This window comes from Callithrix jacchus, chromosome 2, assembly GCF_049354715.1.
Source record: "Callithrix jacchus isolate 240 chromosome 2, calJac240_pri, whole genome shotgun sequence".
NCBI classification, from domain to species: Eukaryota; Metazoa; Chordata; class Mammalia; order Primates; family Cebidae; genus Callithrix; species Callithrix jacchus.
In genome coordinates this window covers 147,405,066-147,423,130 of record NC_133503.1, presented here as the reverse complement: position 1 = coordinate 147,423,130, position 18,065 = coordinate 147,405,066, and the positions used below count along the sequence as shown (strand labels likewise).

Sequence of the window (18,065 nt, the reverse complement as noted above, 5' to 3'; positions counted from 1 at the left end):
CATTGCACTCCAGCTTGGGCAACAAGAGCAAAACTCCGTCTTAAATAAATAAATAAATAAATAACTGACTTTAAAGAAAAGCAGAATGCCAGGTGCAGTGGCACATGCCTGTAATCCCAGCCACTCAGGAGGCTGAAATGGGAAGCTTCAACCCAGGAGTTCAAGACCAATCTGGGCAATATAGTGAGACCCCATCTTAAAAACAAGACAAAAAAATTAATTAGTTAAAAAAGAACACAGAACCATAGTAACAGTATCATACATAAGAAAACTAATTCCTTAATATATCTACTACTCAGTATGTATAGAAATTTCCCTGATTGTTCTTCAAAATTATTTTCATTTAATAGTTCTTTTAATTTCCAGACAGTTATTAGTAGTTATATCATACACAGTTCCAGCAACTGGCCATGCCACCGCTCCATCTTCCCAAAACCTCCACAGGATCGATTACTTCTTTTTGAGTTGATCCAACTGAATTTGTCATAACTACAGCCATACAACTTTAAAACCATAAACTAAACCTTCATGGGTTCGCTGAAACCAGCTGGTGGTTGTTCTGTGTTTTCTTTTCTTTTCTTCATGCAGTCTTCATGCATTGTCTAAGCTACTACTCTTAACCACAGCACTGGCTACCACTTCAAAGGCAACTCCCACAAATGCCTCAATGCTTGGGGCTACTCCTGCAACAATCTCTTCAGGGATAATATGATGTAAAGGTAAATGCTTCTACACCCTCAGAAAAATGACTCCTTCAAGCTTTCCGAAATCCTTATGTTCAATCATAAGGATATATATTTGCTCAATGGCTTAATGTTTCAAATAGCATCTCATCTTCAGATTGTTGTTGGGATATTAGAGAAAACTGAATGTGTTTATTTCAAAGTGAAAATTTAAATACTATATTTTTTACGTCTTTAAATGTAGCAGAAATACTTCTCATCAAAGACGTTAGAAAATAAACTGAAATCATTCACCTAAGCTGCTTTATATCTTTAGCACCATCTCTCCTAGTACTCGCTTAAACAGTAAAATGAAGCTTGATAGGAGAATTCAGAAAATAGTCCTAGAAGCTGACTTGTAACATGTCTGCTAACAAGAGGACAATCTTAAATTCTTCTAAGGATTCTACCGCCCTGCAGAAATTTGCATCTCAGTGATTTTTGGCTTCTGCCGTAAACTTTGCCAAAGCCAGACAAATTAAAATCCTAACCCAGGATCCATTTATTGTGCACAGCATATCACATGGACAATATCCTGCAGAGCTCAGGACAGTACTGACACCCATAAATGAGTTGGCACTTGTATTAGTTGAGATTTTTAGTAGCAGGTAGCAGCAAATTCTAGCTTAAACTGGCTGAAACGTTGAAGGGAATGTGTAGATTACACTGCAGAAAAATTAAAAGATAGATCTGATTCCAGATAAGCTTTCATTCAGCCCAGGAGCTCAAGAATTAGGACACGTATGCAGTTTCTTTTGGCTCTACTCCTCCAATGTTGATTCCCTTCCACCAGGCCCTCTTCTTGTGACCACACGATGGCTGCCAACAACTTTGGAGCTACTTTCTTCCAGAAAAGTGGGAGTTAGCTTCCCTGAGAATTGAGACTCGTTGCACCCTGTTGGTCTGGAGTGGGCAATATTTTCATCTATGAACCTTTCATTGGCGGGAAGGATGGGGGAAATGACCTACACTGATCGACTAATCAGACTACACATGGAGGAAGAATCAGTCCTATCCAAACCATATGATTAAGAAATTCATAGTACTGCTAGGGAGAGGGAAGTGGCTATGGAGAAGGCAATGACAAATGTTCACTATAATACTAAATCCAAAGTGAGCTGATTTGGGCTTTCTGTCAGGAGAAAATACAAAGCAAAATGCAGCTTCAAATAATTTGGTTTTTACTTTGTATTCTATGAATTTAAACACTGAAAGAGGTTTTAGGTAAAGATAGTTTATTTAACTTTTGTTACTGGTAGGTAATTTCTTCTTAAAAGTATTCAATATGATGGTAAAATTTTCATGTTAATACCACTTGGTATTAGTAAACCAGAATAATAGTTTCCAACAAAATCTTGTCACCTGAAGTTGTATCTTTAATATATTTCACTAAATTATCAGTTATCTATACACTCTTTGACTCCCATCTTGCTTGATTCTTGCTTCTCAAACTACACTTTATAGTGATGCAAATATAGACTACTTCCTACTTTGCATAATTGTATACCAGAAAAATACCAACATCTGAAAATAACAATGTTCTCAATTTTTAAGAATCTGAGGACTGCATATGTCCTTTATCCTCTGTTTCATATGTAATCAATTTCCATTCCTGACATCCCATGTCTGTTGGTTTTACTCTTGTTCCCTGCCATCCCACTAATTCAAACTTGAATAATTTCATTCCTGGATTTCTCATGAGTCTCCTCACTGACCATCCTGATGCAAAACTCTCCTTTCTCCAATTTATTTGGAAAAATACTTCTATACTAACATTCCTTAAATAATTATAGCAACTAGTTATCAAGGGCCTACTTTGTGCCAAGTACCTTATAGCTCTTACCTCATTTTATTTAATTATTACAAAAACTCTATGACATGAGGTATTATCTCCATTTTATAAATGAGGAAATTAGACTCAGAAAAGTCAGGAATTTGCCAAAGGCTACACACATAATAAGCAGAAAAACTGGTACTGGAAACCAGGTCAATCACACGTCAAAGCCTGTGCTTCTTCCATCACATCACACTGCTGTTTTATGACTTCATGTCACGTTTGTTCTCAAAGACATTCCCTACTGCCGCCCCTACCAAGGGTAAATGTCTCAGCATGGCTTTCAAGGCCTGCCATAATTATATCCCACCTAAAGATTTTTCTAATTACTTTCAATGTGTACATCTCTTATCCGATATGTCTCTTCCATCTCCCTCCTGTAAACTGGCCCACATTAATTATCCTACATTGACAAGAAAGAAAAAAATCTCAATAATAATAATACATACTAACTTAAAGGTTAAGCAATGTAAAAGTAACTAAAGTAGAAAATGGAAGCCCACCATATTTGGAGTGAACATTAGGGATGGAATAGAGGGCATAAATGTCTGGTTGCATACATTTCTTTAGTTAAAAAAGACATGGAAACTTTCACACTTTAGCTAGCATAAAAATGTCCACATTAAAATGGCCACATAAAAATATTCTGTTTCTGGAATGGGAAACATTTTTTGCAATCTACCCATCTGAAAAAGGGCTAATATCCAGAATCTACAAAGAAGTAAAACAGATTTACAAGAAACAAACAAACAAACCCATTCAAAAGTGGGCAAAGGACATGAAAAGACACTTTTCAAAATAAGACATATATGAGGCCAACAAACATATGAAAAAATGCTCATCATCACTGGTCATTAGAGAAATGCAATCAAAACCACATTGAGATACCATCTCATGTCAGTTAGAATGATAATCATTAAAAAATCTGGAGACAACAGATGCTGGAAAGGATGTAGAGAAATAGGAACACTTTTACACTGTTGGTGGGAGTGTAAATTAGTTCAACCATTGTGGAAGACAGTGTGGTGATTCCTCAAGGACCTAGAAACAGAAATTCCATTTGACTCAGCAATCCCATTATTGGGTATATACCCAAAGGATTATAAATTGTTCTATTATAAAGACACATTTACACGTATATTCATTGCGGCACTGTTTACAATAGCAAAGACCTGGAACCAACCCAAGTGCCCATTGATGATAGACTGGACAAGGAAAATGTGGCACATATACACCATGGAATACTATGCAGCCATAAAAAAGAATGAATTTGTGTCCTTTGTAGGGACATAGATGAATCTGGAAACCATCATTCTCAGCAAACTGACACAAGAACAGAAAATCAAACACCCCACGTTCTCACTCATAGGTGGGTGTTGAACAATGAGAACACATGGACACAGGGAGGGAAGTATCACACACTGGGGTCTGTTGGGGGGACCAGGGGAGGGACAGCAGTGGGTAGGTAGGTTGGGGAGGGATAACATGGGGAGAAATGCCAAATATAGGTGATGGGGGGATGGAGGCAACAAACCACGTTGCCATGTATGTACCTATGCAACAATCCTGCATGATCTGCACATGTACCCCAGAACCTAAAGTACAATAAAAACAAATAAATAAAAATTAAAAAATTCTGTTTCTGGTTTTTCTTGCCTTGTTTGCTTCCTTTTCTACTGTCTGCCTGTTAAAATCCCAGTCATCTTTCAGGCCCTACCTGAAGGGGTCACACCTCTTGACCCCTACTCCCTGCCTTTTTCTTTATTCCCCAAAACCTCAGCACCCACCAGAGGATATTCCCCCTGCCTTTTTTTTTAGATGGAATCTCACTCTGTCACCCAGGCTGGAGTGCAGGAGTGCAGTAATGTGATCTTGGCTCACCGCAACCTCCACCTCCCAGATTCAATCAATTCTCCTGCCTCAGCCTCCAGAGTAGTTGGGATAACAGGCACACGCCACCATGCCCGGCTAATTTTTTATATTTTTAGTAGAGACGGGGTTTCACCATGTTGGCCAGACTGGTCTTGACCTCGTGATCTGCCCGCCTCAGCCTCCCAAAGTATTATAATTACAGGCATGAGCCACTGCTCCCGCCCTCCCTTTTTAAACTGAACTTCTTCACTGCTCATAATAAAACACAAAAACAAGAGAAGCAAAAAAATTAGCAGCAGGAAATCTTTCCTGACTGCTCTAGTTCTCACTGACTTTCTTACACTGTCTACTTAGAGCTTGCACCACACAACTAGCATTTAATTACATATTGTTTGTATTGTTTGTTCCATATGTGTTAGAGCAAGTAATAAGGCTGCGGGTGGAATTAGATTATGGGGAACGGGCCAGGACGTGTACCTACAGGGTTGATGAGTCCTCTATAAGGCAGGCATGGAAACAGCTAGCCCTGCGGAGAGACAGAAAGTTGAGTTGTGAATTTATAGCAAGGGTCTAGAGCAAGCCCTGAGCTAGGGCTTTACACAAGCTTGAAGTCAGAACATGCAGTACGTCCAACACAAGAATTTGGCTAAAAATCTAGAAATCTACAGAAATGAGCAGGGTATGGCAGAGTGTGGATAAGTAATAAAAAAAAATGATGATATAGTATCCTTAGTTCAAACACTGTGCAAAATATAATTATATATAATTATATAAAAATATAATTATGTATAACATCAAAATAACATCAGAATGACATTTTCAAAAATCCCCCAATTTCACCAAAATCATACACATTTATCATTTGGCTCAGCAATTCCACTTCCAGGAAATTATCCTAAAGAAATATTCAGATAACTGTACATAATGTTTATATTTAACATTGTTGATAAAAGCAAAAGGTAAAATGGAAACAACCCAAATATCCATCTATGTGTTTGTTTGCTTACATAGTCCCCTATTATCCACACATATAGTAGAATAATAGCCAGATATTAAAAGAGAGACACATCTATGAACACTGGCATGAAAAGAGGTCCCAAATATATTTTAGGCTGGGTTCAGGGGCTCCCACCTGTAATCCCAGCACTTTAGGAGGCTGAAGCTGGAGCATCACTTAAGACTAGGAGTTTGAAACCAGCTTGGGCAATATGGCAAAACCACATCTCTACAAAAAATACAAAAATTAGCCAGGTGTGGTGGCATATACCTATAATCCTAGCTACTCGGGAGGCTGAGAAGAGGGAGGATCACTTGAGTCCCAGAGGTGGAGGCTGCAGTGAGACATGACTGCACCACTGCACTCCAGCCCAGGTGTCAGAGTGAGATCCTGTCTCAAAAAAAATAAATGAATATATATATATTTTTTTCTTTAAAAAGAAAGCTTCAGAACAGTATATACAGCATCATTTCCTTAAAATATCAATCACACAGGTAAAACCATAAATATAATAAAATTTATTTCATTTTATTTTTAAAGATAGGGTCCCACTCTGTCAGGCTGGAGTGCAGTGGTGCAATCATAACTGACTATAGCCTTGAATTCCTGGATTCGAGCCATTCTCCTGCCTCAGATTCTGGAATAGCTGGAACTAGGGGCACCCACCACCTCGCCCCACAAATTTTTAATTTTTTTGGGAGAAACAAGGTTTCACTGTGTTGTCCAGGCTTAAAATTTTTTGTAAAACATATTTTTCAAAGCATCATCACCTGACCATTTGTATCAAAATCACCTGGAGTGAATGTTAAAAAAAATACATATTCCACTGGGAGCAGTGGCTCATGCCTGTAATCACAGCACTTTGGGAGGCTGAGGTAGGTAGATCACGAGGTCAAGAGACAGATAGAGACTATCCTGGCTACCATGAAGTAACCTTGTCTCTACTGAAATTATAAAAATTAGCTGGGCATGGTGGCATGCGCCTGTAGTCCCAGCTACTTGTGAGGCTGAGGCAGGAGAACTGTTTGAACCTGCGAGGCAGAAGTTGCCATGAGCCGAGATTGCACCACTGCACTCCACCCAGTCAACAGAGCAAGACTCCATCTCAAAAAAAAAAAAAAAATACACTTCAAACTAGATCTACTGAATCACAATCTCTGATGGGGACCCAAGACTCTGCATATCATCCCATATGGTTCTTGTGCTCAATCAAGTTTAAGAATTATTGGATTAATATGACACTTAACAGTGACTACTCCAAGAAAATGGGACTTGAAGGGCAATGAGGACTTTACCTTTCATTCTACTTTATACTCTTTGTTTTAAAACTGTTTTATTTTTTGAGACAGGTTTTCACTCTATCACCCAGGCTGGAGTGTAATGGTGGGAGTACAGCTCACTGCAGCCTTGAATTCCTGGGTTCAAAAAACTTCCACCTCAGCCTCCAAAAGCACTAGGATTAGAGGCATGAGCCACTGCACCAGCCTAAAATTTTTATAAATATTTACTACATATACACTAATCTATATCTACTAGAGATTTCTGTGTTTTAAAAGCCTGAAATATTAAATATTGATTGTCTGGGTCATGTAAATAAGAAAATCTATCACCAATTGCACTCATTCAGAAAGAGAAAAGATGGGCCAGGTGCAGTGGCTCATGCCTCTAATTCCAGCACTTTGAGAGGCCACGGTGGGCAGATCACTTGAGGTCAGGAGTTCAAGACCAGTTTGGCCAACATGGTAAAACCCCATCCTCTACTAAAAATACAAAACTTAGCCCAGCATGGTGGCACATGCCTGTAATCCTAGCTATTCAGTTGGCTGAGTCATGAGAATCTCTTGATTCTCATGAATCACTTGAACCTAGGAGGTAGAGGTTGGCAGAGATTGAAGTGAGCCGAGATCATGCCACAGCACTCCAGCCTGGGCGACAGTGAGACTCTGTCTCAAAAAAGAAAGAAAAGGGGGCAGAGGGAGATTATCTAAGACTATAAATGTGGTAACATATAATAAATTGTCAAACTTTTCCTTCATTCATTCAACAAATACTTGCTGAGCATCTGTGTTCCAGGTACTTCTTCGTGTGCCAAAGACAGAAGAATTTTAGGCATGATTTCTGCCCTCGACGAGGTTACTTTAAAGTCGGGGAAGAGACACATAGATTGAGAATAAGCTAGTAAGGTAACAGCAGGTTGTGGTGATATGATCAGGATGATGACAGGGAGAAAACTAGGGGTAAGGTGAGGGACAAGGAAAGGCTTTTTTCAGAAGTGATTTTCGACTGAGATATGGAAGATGAATCAGTCACATGAAAAGTTGAGCAAGAGCAGCCATCCTGATCAGAGATCTTGACTGATTTAAGGGACAGAAAGGAGTTCTGTGAAAATGGAGCAGAGTGAGAGGAGAGCAGTGCCTGATGAGGCTGCCAAGGAGGTCAGAGCTAGATTGCGTAGAGTTTTGTAAAGATTTAGATTTTATTCTGGGTAGCCAATGACAGGTTTTAAGAAAAAAAAATGATATTATCTCTTTTGCACTACCTAAATGATCACTTAAATAGCCTTTCACCAGGTATTTTCACTTAGCAGAATGTGTCTACAGAAAAAAAATTTTACAAACATGTTTATCATGGGGATTTTACTTTGGTAAAAACTTGAAGACAACGCAATATGAATTTTTATGACTATTAAAAATTATGTGTGTAGATTTTAAAACACACTGAAATAGTCATAAGAAGTGAAGTCAGTAAATGGAGAGATATTAATCAAAGGGTACAAACTTTCAGTTACAAAATGAACAAGTTCTAGGCCAGGTGCAATTACAGGCTCACACCTGTAATCCCAGCACTTTGGGAGGCCGAGGTGGGTGAATCACCTGAGGTCAGGAGTTCGAGACCAACCTGGCCAACATGGTGAAAACCCATCTCTACTAAATATACAAAAATTATTCAGGAATCACAGCAGGCTTCTGCAGTCCTAGCTACTCAGGAGGCTGAGGCAGGAGAACTGCTTGAACCCGGGAGGCAGAGGTTGAGTGAGCTGAGATCACACCACTGCACTCCAGCCTGGGCAACATAGCGAGACTCCATCTCAAAAAAACAAAAAAAGAACAAGTTCTGGAGATCTAATGTGCAGCTTGGGTGGTAATGGATATATTAATTAATTTGATTATAAAATTATTACAAAACGTATATGTATATCAAATTATTACATTGTATACCTTATGTATAATACAATAGAATATGTGTCAATTTATTATTGATTTATTGAAACAGTCTGGATCTGTTGCCAGGGTGGAGTACAGTGGCATGATTTTGGCTTACTGCAACCTTTGCCTCCTGGGTTCAAGCAATTCTTGTGTCTCAACCTCCCGAGTAGCTGGGACTACAGGCGCCCACCACCGAGCCCAGCTAATTTTTATATTTTTAATAGAGACAGCGTTTCACCATGTTGGCCAATCTGGTCTCAAACTTCTGACCTCAGGTAATCCGCCTTGAGGCCTCCCAGAGTGCTCGCATTACAGGCATGAGCCACTCCGCCCAGACAATTAATTATTTTAAGAGAGAAAAAAGAGAACTCCACAAGCTAAATATCCTGGCTTTTTCAACAGAAGAAAAAAAAAGTAAGGAAAAAAATCGATAAAGGGGGAAATCTATGGATTTTAGGAGATCTTTTAAAAACAGACCAGGCTGGGCGTGGTGGCGGGTGCCTGTAATCTCAGCACTTTGGAAGTCCTAGGTAGGTGGATCATCTGAAGTCAGGAGTTCGAGACCAGCCTAGCTAACATGGTGAAACCCAGTCTCTACTAAAAATATAAAAAATTAGCCGGGCGTGGTGGTGGGTACCTGTAATCCCAGTTACTTGGGAGGCTGAGGCAGAAGAATCACTTGAACCCAGGAGGCAGATGTTGCAGTGAGCCGAAATCGTGCCATTGCACTCCAGCCTGGGCAACAAGAGCAAAACTCTGTCTCAAAAAAAAAAAAGAAAAGAAAAGGTGGACTAGAAAAATAAGCAATGTTATTCAGTACCCAGTCCCTAAGTTGCAAATGTGCAGAAAACATTGAATTATGGCAATACAGGGATAATTAATAGTTCTTAAGTAGGTATACATAATTTTCTGAGTTTTTTTTTAAATCGACCACACTAAGCCCTACCCAAGAGATTTTAAACCCATTGGCCCAAGATAGACTTTGTACCTCTGTATTTGTTTTAAAAACTTTCTTAGAAGATTCTGATAATCATGGCTGTGTGAGAATTAGCCATATAGGACAGTCATTATAAATGGGATAGGGTGGAGAAAGTTCCATAAAGAAGGGAGACTTCAGGTGATCCACCCGTCTTGGCCTCCCAAAGTGCTGAGATTACAGGCATGTACCACCACACCCTACCTAAAATTCTAATTTCTAATTAATAATTTGAGGACTATAGTACTGTTTTGGGAGGTTTGTTTTTGTTTTTTTGAGATAGGGTCTTGTTATGTTGCCCAGACAGCAGTGCAGTGCTGTGCTGTAATCATAGCTCACTGCAGCCTTGATCTCCTGGGCTCAAGTGACCCTTCTGCTTCAGCCTTCGTAGTAGTCAGGACTACAGGCATAGGTCACCATACCTGGCTAATTTTTCTTTTTAGCAGAGATGAGGTCTCTATATGTTGCCCAATCTGGTCTAAAACTCCTGAATTCAAGGGATCTTTCTGTCTAGGCCTCCCAAAGTGCCAGGATTACAGGCAATGAGCCACCGAACTTGGTGTGGGTTATTTTTTATAGGATGGTTTACTCTTTTTTCTTTTTTTTTTTTTTTTTTTTTTTAAGATGGAGTCTCTGTTGCCCAGGCTGAAGTGCAGTGGTGCCATCTTGACTCACTGTAACCTCCGCCTCTTGGGCATAAGCAATTCTTCTGCCTCAGCCTCTGGAGTAGCTGGGACTACAGGAATGTACCACCATGCTCAGCTAATATTTTTTTTTGTATTTTTAGTACACCATATTGGCCAGGCTGGTCTCTAACTCCTGACCTTGTGGTCTTCCCGCCTTGGCCTCCCAAAGTGCTGGGCTTACGGGTGTGAGCCACCACACACAGCCTAGGATGGTTTACTTTTATTAAAAAAAAAAAGTGATAAATATCAAGGCACTATCACATTTTATTTCATTTGTCCTCACAAAAACTTTCTGTGATTGAGAGAATGTAAGTTATTATTCTGGATTGATCAAGGAGATAACTGAGAGATACTGAGCACTTTAAGAAGTTAACTTATTGAACAAATAACTGAGTGCCTACTATGTAATCCTAATGAAAACAGTAGTTCTTAGGGTATATATCTTAGTAATTAATCAGTAGTTACTAGTTCAGGATCTCAGCAGTAGTAGTAGTAGTTCTAGTTAGGGTTATACATCTTGCTAATGTCCGAGCCAGAGTCAGAATCTTCGATCTAGGATGTTGATGGAAACAGCCACATTGCATGTATTTATGGCTGCTCTTCAGGAAGCCACTAACATACAAGGCCCATAATGCAAGTCTTGGTAAATACATATGCTAATGTGTACCAAAAAAAATGTAGGCCTTTTGGGTATGTCTTATAAAGGTTTTGTGTTTATTAGGTGTTATACATTTTTATGGTGCAAAATAATATGCATATTTTTAAAATACCTTTTATATGGATTAAAGGGTAAGACTAACTATATAAACCAAAGAGTGTAAGGTATGTGTCAGCAACCACGCTAAAAAATATTTAATGAAGCATAGCTGGGTGTGGTGGCATGTGCCTGTAGTCCCAGCTACTCGGGAGGCTTAGGCAGGAGAATTGCTTGAACCTGGGAGGCGGAAGTTGCAGTGAGCCAAGAACGCGCCAGGGCACTCCAGCCTGGTGCCTAACAACAGAGCGAGACTCTGTCTCAAAAAAAAAAAGAAAAAAAAATTTGATGAAGCAATGTTAACTTTGAGCTGTATACCTTGATTTCTTTGCATTCTAGTATAAGTAAAACATAAATAGATGTTTAATACCTCAGTTGTAGAGACATCAGAAAATGAATTCTAGACAGGAGATCAAAAAGTTCAGAAAAACTCCCAAAATTATAGAAAAAATAAAAACTAAACCCTGATTTTGGTAAAATTTTATTTGAAACAGGGGTTCTCAAGCATGGTGTCATTTCTGGACTGTAAAAGAAGTTATTTTCTACATTGTCTATCCAGTGGGTTTTTTTTTTCATAGAAATTATACCCACTTTAGAATGGATTCAATAGAGTTGTTCTTTTGACAAGTATACCTTCAATACGTTCAAGCTACAGATGAAGCTTCAATCGTTTTTAGGATCTACTTGATTACTTATATTAGGTAATCTAGACACACACATATAGGCACATAAGCATTGATGTATATATCCAGTTTCCAATTTTTAAATTTTAAATTGTGTATTTGTAGTTATTGTTACAGGGAGATTAACAACGACTAGGGAAGGCCGGCGCTGTGGCTCAGGCCTGTAATCCCAGCACTCTGGCAGGCTAAGGCAGGTGGATCACCTGAGGCCAGCAGTTTAAGACCAGCCTGGCCAACATGGTGAAACCCTCGTCTCTACCAAAAATACAAAAATTAGCTGGGCATGTTGGCGTGGGCCTGTAATCCCAGCTACTCGGGAGACTGAGGCATGAGAATCCCTTGAGCCCAGGAGGCGGAGATCGCAATGAGCCGAGATCGTGCCCTGTACTCCATCCAGCCTGAGTGACAGACTCCCTCTCCAAAAAAAAAAAAAAACAAAAACCAATGACTAGGGAAAGTGTTTCCTACATATCAAGCCCCACTACTATAAGCAAGAGTTAGACATCTGGAGGCTTTTACACGGTGCTACAGTTTCCAGGGCCCTGTCCACATGGCCTTCCTGCTTTTCTGGGATGGAGAGTCTCACTCTGCACATTGCTGATGTGGTCAGACTAGTCTAATGACTGCAAAGAGACACATTCCCTAGTCAACTTCCTGTGCTTGCCTTCTGCCCTTGAGTCACAGTTGTTGACCTTTACAGGTCAAGGCCAGTAAGTCTTGAACCCTCAGCAGAAACAGGTCACCAGCATCTGATGCCTCCTAACCTGAACAGTTAAGGACGCCCCACCACAGCTTCTTTTTGAATGTGATGAACTATAAGGCAAGACTATAAAGGGGCGGATCTTCACTTCGATTTAGGGTAGGTGACGCCTCAAGAGTGTTTCTTCCCTTCGGCGTAACTGGATGGGAAACCTGAACCAAGTGTGCTTGGGAGGGCTACTTGGGTCACCTACCTGTAAGTGGAAATAGGGGGTGCCAATGAAAACACCGAGGCCGTTCTCTCTACCAAGGAGGACCCTTGAATTCGCATCCCTCAGCCCGCTAGAAAGCCCTGAAACCATTCCGGGAGCGCCCATTCACGGGAGCCACAAGGCAAAAAGGCTCAGCGCGACGCTTCCCGCGTCTTCTAGGCCGCGCGCCGAAATTAAACTCGATGCCAGCTAGTTGGGGGCCGGGCCGGACCGAGCGCTCACCGCTCCCGCGGTCCCAGTAGCCAAGGCCTCCGCCCTCCCCGTTGGGGAGCTGGGCGGGGCCGCCTGGAGGTAGCCGGCTAAGGCCAGCAGAAGAGGAAGAGACGCCAGAGGCGCGCTCTGCGCAGGCGCGCGGCACCCCGCCTCCCCAGCGACTGCTCCCGGGCGGGCGGTGCGGGCCCTCCCACTCTACCCCGCGCCGCCTCACGGCCCCGGCCCTCGCTTCACCCTGACGCCCCGGCGTGCGCGTCCTCCTGCCGGCCTGCAGGCTCGGGGCCTCCGCCTGCTTCCCCACAGCTGCTCCTCGCGGCCCCGCTCCCGTTCACGCTGTCGCCCGGGCCGGCACGGCCGCGGGCAACCGCTCCCCCTCCCACACCTACCCCGCCCCCTCCCCGCCTTTTCCGCCCTCCCGTTCCCCTCCCTCGGCCCGCTGCCGCTGCTCCAGATGAGGTGATGGCAACGGCCAACTTCGGCAAGATCCAGATCGGGATTTACGTGGAGATCAAGCGCAGCGATGGTGAGCCGCCCTGCTGGCCCGCTCGGCCCAGTGTTCGGTGTGCACGGAGGGAACGCTGGCGCCCGCCGCCTCATTGATTGCTTCGCCGGGCTGTGGGGGCGGGAAGGCGGCGGCCGCGGCGCTTTTGTGTGTGGCGTGTGTGCCAGTGAGGCCAGCGTGGGGTCCACCGGGCGCCACTGCAGTGCTGGGGGCCGGGCCGTGGGGGAGGGAAGCCGGATGGGGAAAGGGCCCGGGTGTCCAGGGTCGCGCCTCTGGGGGTCCCAGGGTGGGGGGGTCTTTCGCTCCTCGCCCCGCAATCTCCAGCCCCCACCCCCGGACACAAGCCCGGGAGGGAGCGGGCTTCGTTAGAGATCGCACTGCCTCGCGCTTCCCACCGGTCTTCGGATATTACCGGGCCTGGCCTCTGAAGAGGATGGGGGTGGGGGAGCGCGAAGACCAGCGTTTTCACATTTAGAGAACTGACTGCTGGTCGGAGGCCGAGATGCGGGGAAAGAGCCAATCCTGTCGCCTTAAACTGCCGTCTGGTTGTCAGGCCTCCCCGGCTTTCGTCCTCGACCATGCTGCTTTCTTTTTTGCCACTTCCTTCGGAGAAAGATGTGAGAATATCGCGTTGAGCCATGAATAAGGGTGGGGGAGCCATGGGAAGAAATATTCTATGGGCTTCTCCAAGGTGATGAGACTATTAAGGGAAGGATGGGCAGAGTCAATGCGAGGCACTGCTGAGAGGGTGGGGGTGGGCGACCGGATGTTGATATTTTCACACCCTCGGGAGAGGTAACTGAGAAAAGTGTAAGGCGAGGTGAAGACACATGCTTTTTTTTTTTTTTTAAGAGCCTTAGGCTTATGTATCTTTCTGTAGGTTTCTTTCGGTGACAATGTTTTATGTCACTAGCTTGGGGTGTGGAATGAGATAAACCAGCCAGACTGGAAATAATTCATATTGTAAAGGAATAAATATACGGAGGGATATAAGTAAAATCATTCTTTCGGTACCAATATTGAAAGAACTAGAGATGTGTAATGATCTCGAGTTGAGCAGTGTTCCTGACTCCATCTCTCTTACACTGATTCCTTTTTTTTTTTTTTTGGAGACGGAGTTTCACTCCTTGCCCAGGCTGGAATGCAATGGTGCAGTCTCGGCTCACGGCAACCTCTGCCTCCCGAGTTTAAGCGAGTCTCCTGCCTCAGCCTCCCAAGTAGCCGGGATTATAGGCGCCCACCACCACACCCGGCCAAATTTTTGTATTTTTAGTAGAGATGGAGTTTCACCATGTTGACCAGGCTGGTCTCGAGCTCCTGACCTCAGGTGATCCACCCGCCTCAGTCTCTGAAAGTGCTGAGGTTACAGGCATGAGTCACCCGCGCCTGACCTGGATTCTTTTTATGTATGGCTTGTTTATTAGCCTTTAGCCTAGCGTAGTCAGTAGTAACTTGGCTCTCATGTCCACATTCCCCCCCACTTGGATTCTTCCAGGTTTGACCAAGTTACCTGAAGCTAGGTTGACTTTCATGTTGTCTGTATGATATATTGGAAGACCCTATATAGTCCATCATCTTTTTCCTCAATGATATTTGAGGTAATTTGTGGTAACAACTGGAACCATCATTATCCTGTATATGAAAAGATAAATTATACTGCTTTGAGCTTTAGAAGTTACCGATAACACTGATGGGCAAGAGATATCTTCTTTACTTGAGTTGAAGTTTCCTTTATATTTTCTCTTCAAACTACTTTCTTGAAAAAGTACTATTAATGGCCAGGCGCGGTAGCTCAAGCCTGTAATCCAAGCACTTTGGGAGGCCGAGGCGGGTGGATCACGAGGTCAAGAGGTCGAGACCATCCTGGTCAACATGGTGAAACCCCGTCTCCACTAAAAATACAAAAAAATTAGTTGGGCATGGTGGCGCGTGTAGTCGCAGCTACTCAGGAGGCTGAGGCAGGAGAATTGCCTGAACCCAGGAGGCGGAGGTTGCAGTGAGCTGAGATCGTGCCATTGCACTCCAGCCTGGGTAACAAGAGCGAAACTCCATCTCAAAAAAAAAAAAAAAAAAAGAGTGCTATTAATGTCATTTTATTAAGGTAAACATGGGTTCACAGTATACCAGCAAAAGTAGGATTTACATATTATTTTGAAGATTCTGGGTGCACAGCAACCCCTCTTCGGGATATACACCCGAAGGAGAGGAAATCACCACGTTGTGGAGATTATCTGCACTCTCACATTCATTGCGGCGTTATTCACAATAGCCAAGATAGGAAAACATCCTAAATGTCCATCGATGGATGACAAATGGCTAAAGAAATTGTTGTGTATGTGTGTATATGTTTGTGTGTGTATAGACAACATACAATAGAACATTATTTGGCCTTAAAAAAGGAGATCCTGCTATTTACCAAAACGTAGATAGACCTGAAGGACATTATGTTAAATGAGATAAGCCAGACATACTGCATAATCTCACACGTATGTAGAATTTTTTTTTTTTTTTTTGAGACGGAGTCTTGTTCTCTTGCCCAGCTGGAATGCAGTGGCACAATCTCGGCTCACTGCAACCTTTGCTCACTGCAACCTTCGCTGCCCAGGTTCAAGCAAGCAAATTCCCCTGCCTCAGCCTCCCCAGTATCTGGGACTACAGGTGCATGCCACCATGCCTGGCTAATTTTTTGTGTTTTAATAGGGACAGGATTTCACCATGTTGGCCAGGATGGTCTCGACCTGTTGACCTCGTGATCCGCCCGCCTCGACCTCGGAAGAGTGTTTTTTTTTATGCAGCTAAAATACACAGAATGAAACAATGGTTACCGCTGTTGGTGGGGGGAAGAAGAGGAAATGGGGGGATGTAGGTCAAGGATACAAAATAGCAGATATGTGGGATGAACAAGTTTAGAGAAACAGGGGACCAAAGTTAGTAAAATTGTATTAGAGATTTTTGTTAAATAAGTAGATTTTAGCAGCTCTTGTTAAAAAATAATTATGTGAAATGATAGCTATGTTAATCTGCTTCACCATTTTGCTATCTATATTCCATAGCATGCTGTAAACCTCAAATATGCACAGTGAAATTTAGTTTAAAAAAAATTAGAGTGAAATAAAATGTGTAAGTTCTTTACAGTCTTATAAGTCTTTATGAGTATAGGTGTTAACTTTGAAATCTTATCAGAAAAAGTATATGACATTTGATAGATTATACATTTCAATTTTTATGGAGCATATTTTATTTAATTTATTGAATTTGAAGCAGTTTGGATTCTTTTCAGCCTTCACCTTCAGCATGTACCAGAAATTCCCAGACATAAAGGAGCTTTGTGTTCTTACATAAATTATACTAATCTAAAACCACATTTAAAAAGCAGTTTACCTATAAGAAATTATGGAAGTCATTACAGTGTGTTACTGTCCTAAACCTATGGTCATGTACCTTTTTATGTGCCTCAGATGCATGTTGGAGTTGGTGGAAGGCAGATTAGTAGAGAACTTGGAAAGAAGGGAAGGATCATTTGCATTGGACAGTAGTGTTCCACAGTAGAAATTGATGTCTGGGAGAATGCCCCTCAAGCTTTCCCCTTTTCACTTTAAAGAAGCTTTGCTTCCTCTCACTTTCATAGCAGATCTATATTAGATAAAACATTAGTGGTTATTATAACAAAAATAAACTTACAGTTGGATGATCACTAGTATCCGAGACAGTGGAAATGACATGAGTGAAGAAAGGCTGCTTCAGACCATTATTAACTGGTGACTTGATGTTTTTCTTTTTGCTTGCTGATGGTGATCCTTGTCCCTATTTCAGACCATGCTTTTCCCATCAGTGATGCTCTTATACTAATAAACATATTCCAAGGGCAGACAGGTACACTAAAATGGGCTTATTCTTATCTTTCAAGACCAAGATTAAAACTATCCGAATGAGTCTTCACTGATTACTAAAACCAGATGGCCAGTCAGCATCTGAATTTCTAAATCATTCTGTATTATTCATGAGACAGCACATTCCCTTAAATATTAATGTTTGGGTCTGTAACTCTTTTTTCACTCCTCTTTCCTCATACCTATGGGTACATACTCTTAATATCATGTTTTTAAACTGCACTGGGTAATGGGTGGTGTGGAGGATGCAATGGAGTGATATCGGGCCACCCAGACCCGCTTAAAGCAGAGCCAGTGTGTTACAGGATTAAAATACTTACTGATAACTCTTTTTTTTTTTGACATGGAGTCTCGCTCTGTCACTCACCCAGACTGGAGTGCAGTAGTGTGATCTCCGCTCACTGCTGCAACCTCTGCCTCCTGGGTTCAAGCAATTCTTGTGCCTCAGCCTCCCAAGTAGCTGGGACTACAGGTATGTGCTACCATACCTGGCTAATTTTTGTATTTTTAGAAGTGACAGGTTTTGCCACGTTGGTCACGCTAGTCTCAAACTCCTGACCTCAAGTGATCCCCCACCCTCACCTCCCAGAGTACTGGGATTACAGATGTGAGCTACTATGCCCAGCCTTTAATGACTCTTAAATTCCCTGAATGCATCTGTGTATCGTTACCCCTACCCCCACCCCTGGGATGCCTAGCAAAGTTCCTTGCTCATCATTTTTGAAAATATCATACATTATTGGATTTTTTGTTTTCAAA

At 42.2% G+C, this 18,065-nt stretch overlaps 1 protein-coding gene across 8 annotated transcripts in view; it reads left to right on the top strand.

Annotated features, from left to right (window-relative positions):
* The first annotated feature begins 13,057 nt into the window (after positions 1–13,057).
* Positions 13,058–18,065, top strand: part of KIF2A (kinesin family member 2A) — an 84,823-nt gene continuing 79,815 nt past the window's right edge. For 4 of the 8 annotated variants that reach the window (XM_003732336.6, XM_008992010.5, XM_002744922.6 and 1 more), the window contains exon 1: positions 13,058–13,437. In XM_003732336.6, the coding sequence (XP_003732384.1) occupies positions 13,374–13,437 (64 nt within the window). In that variant the 5' untranslated portion in view covers positions 13,058–13,373. Of the gene's footprint in view, positions 13,438–13,819; positions 14,034–18,065 lie in introns of those variants that run through there. The other 4 variants (XM_035291526.3, XM_035291523.3, XM_035291524.3 and 1 more) reach the window with 1 other exon arrangement.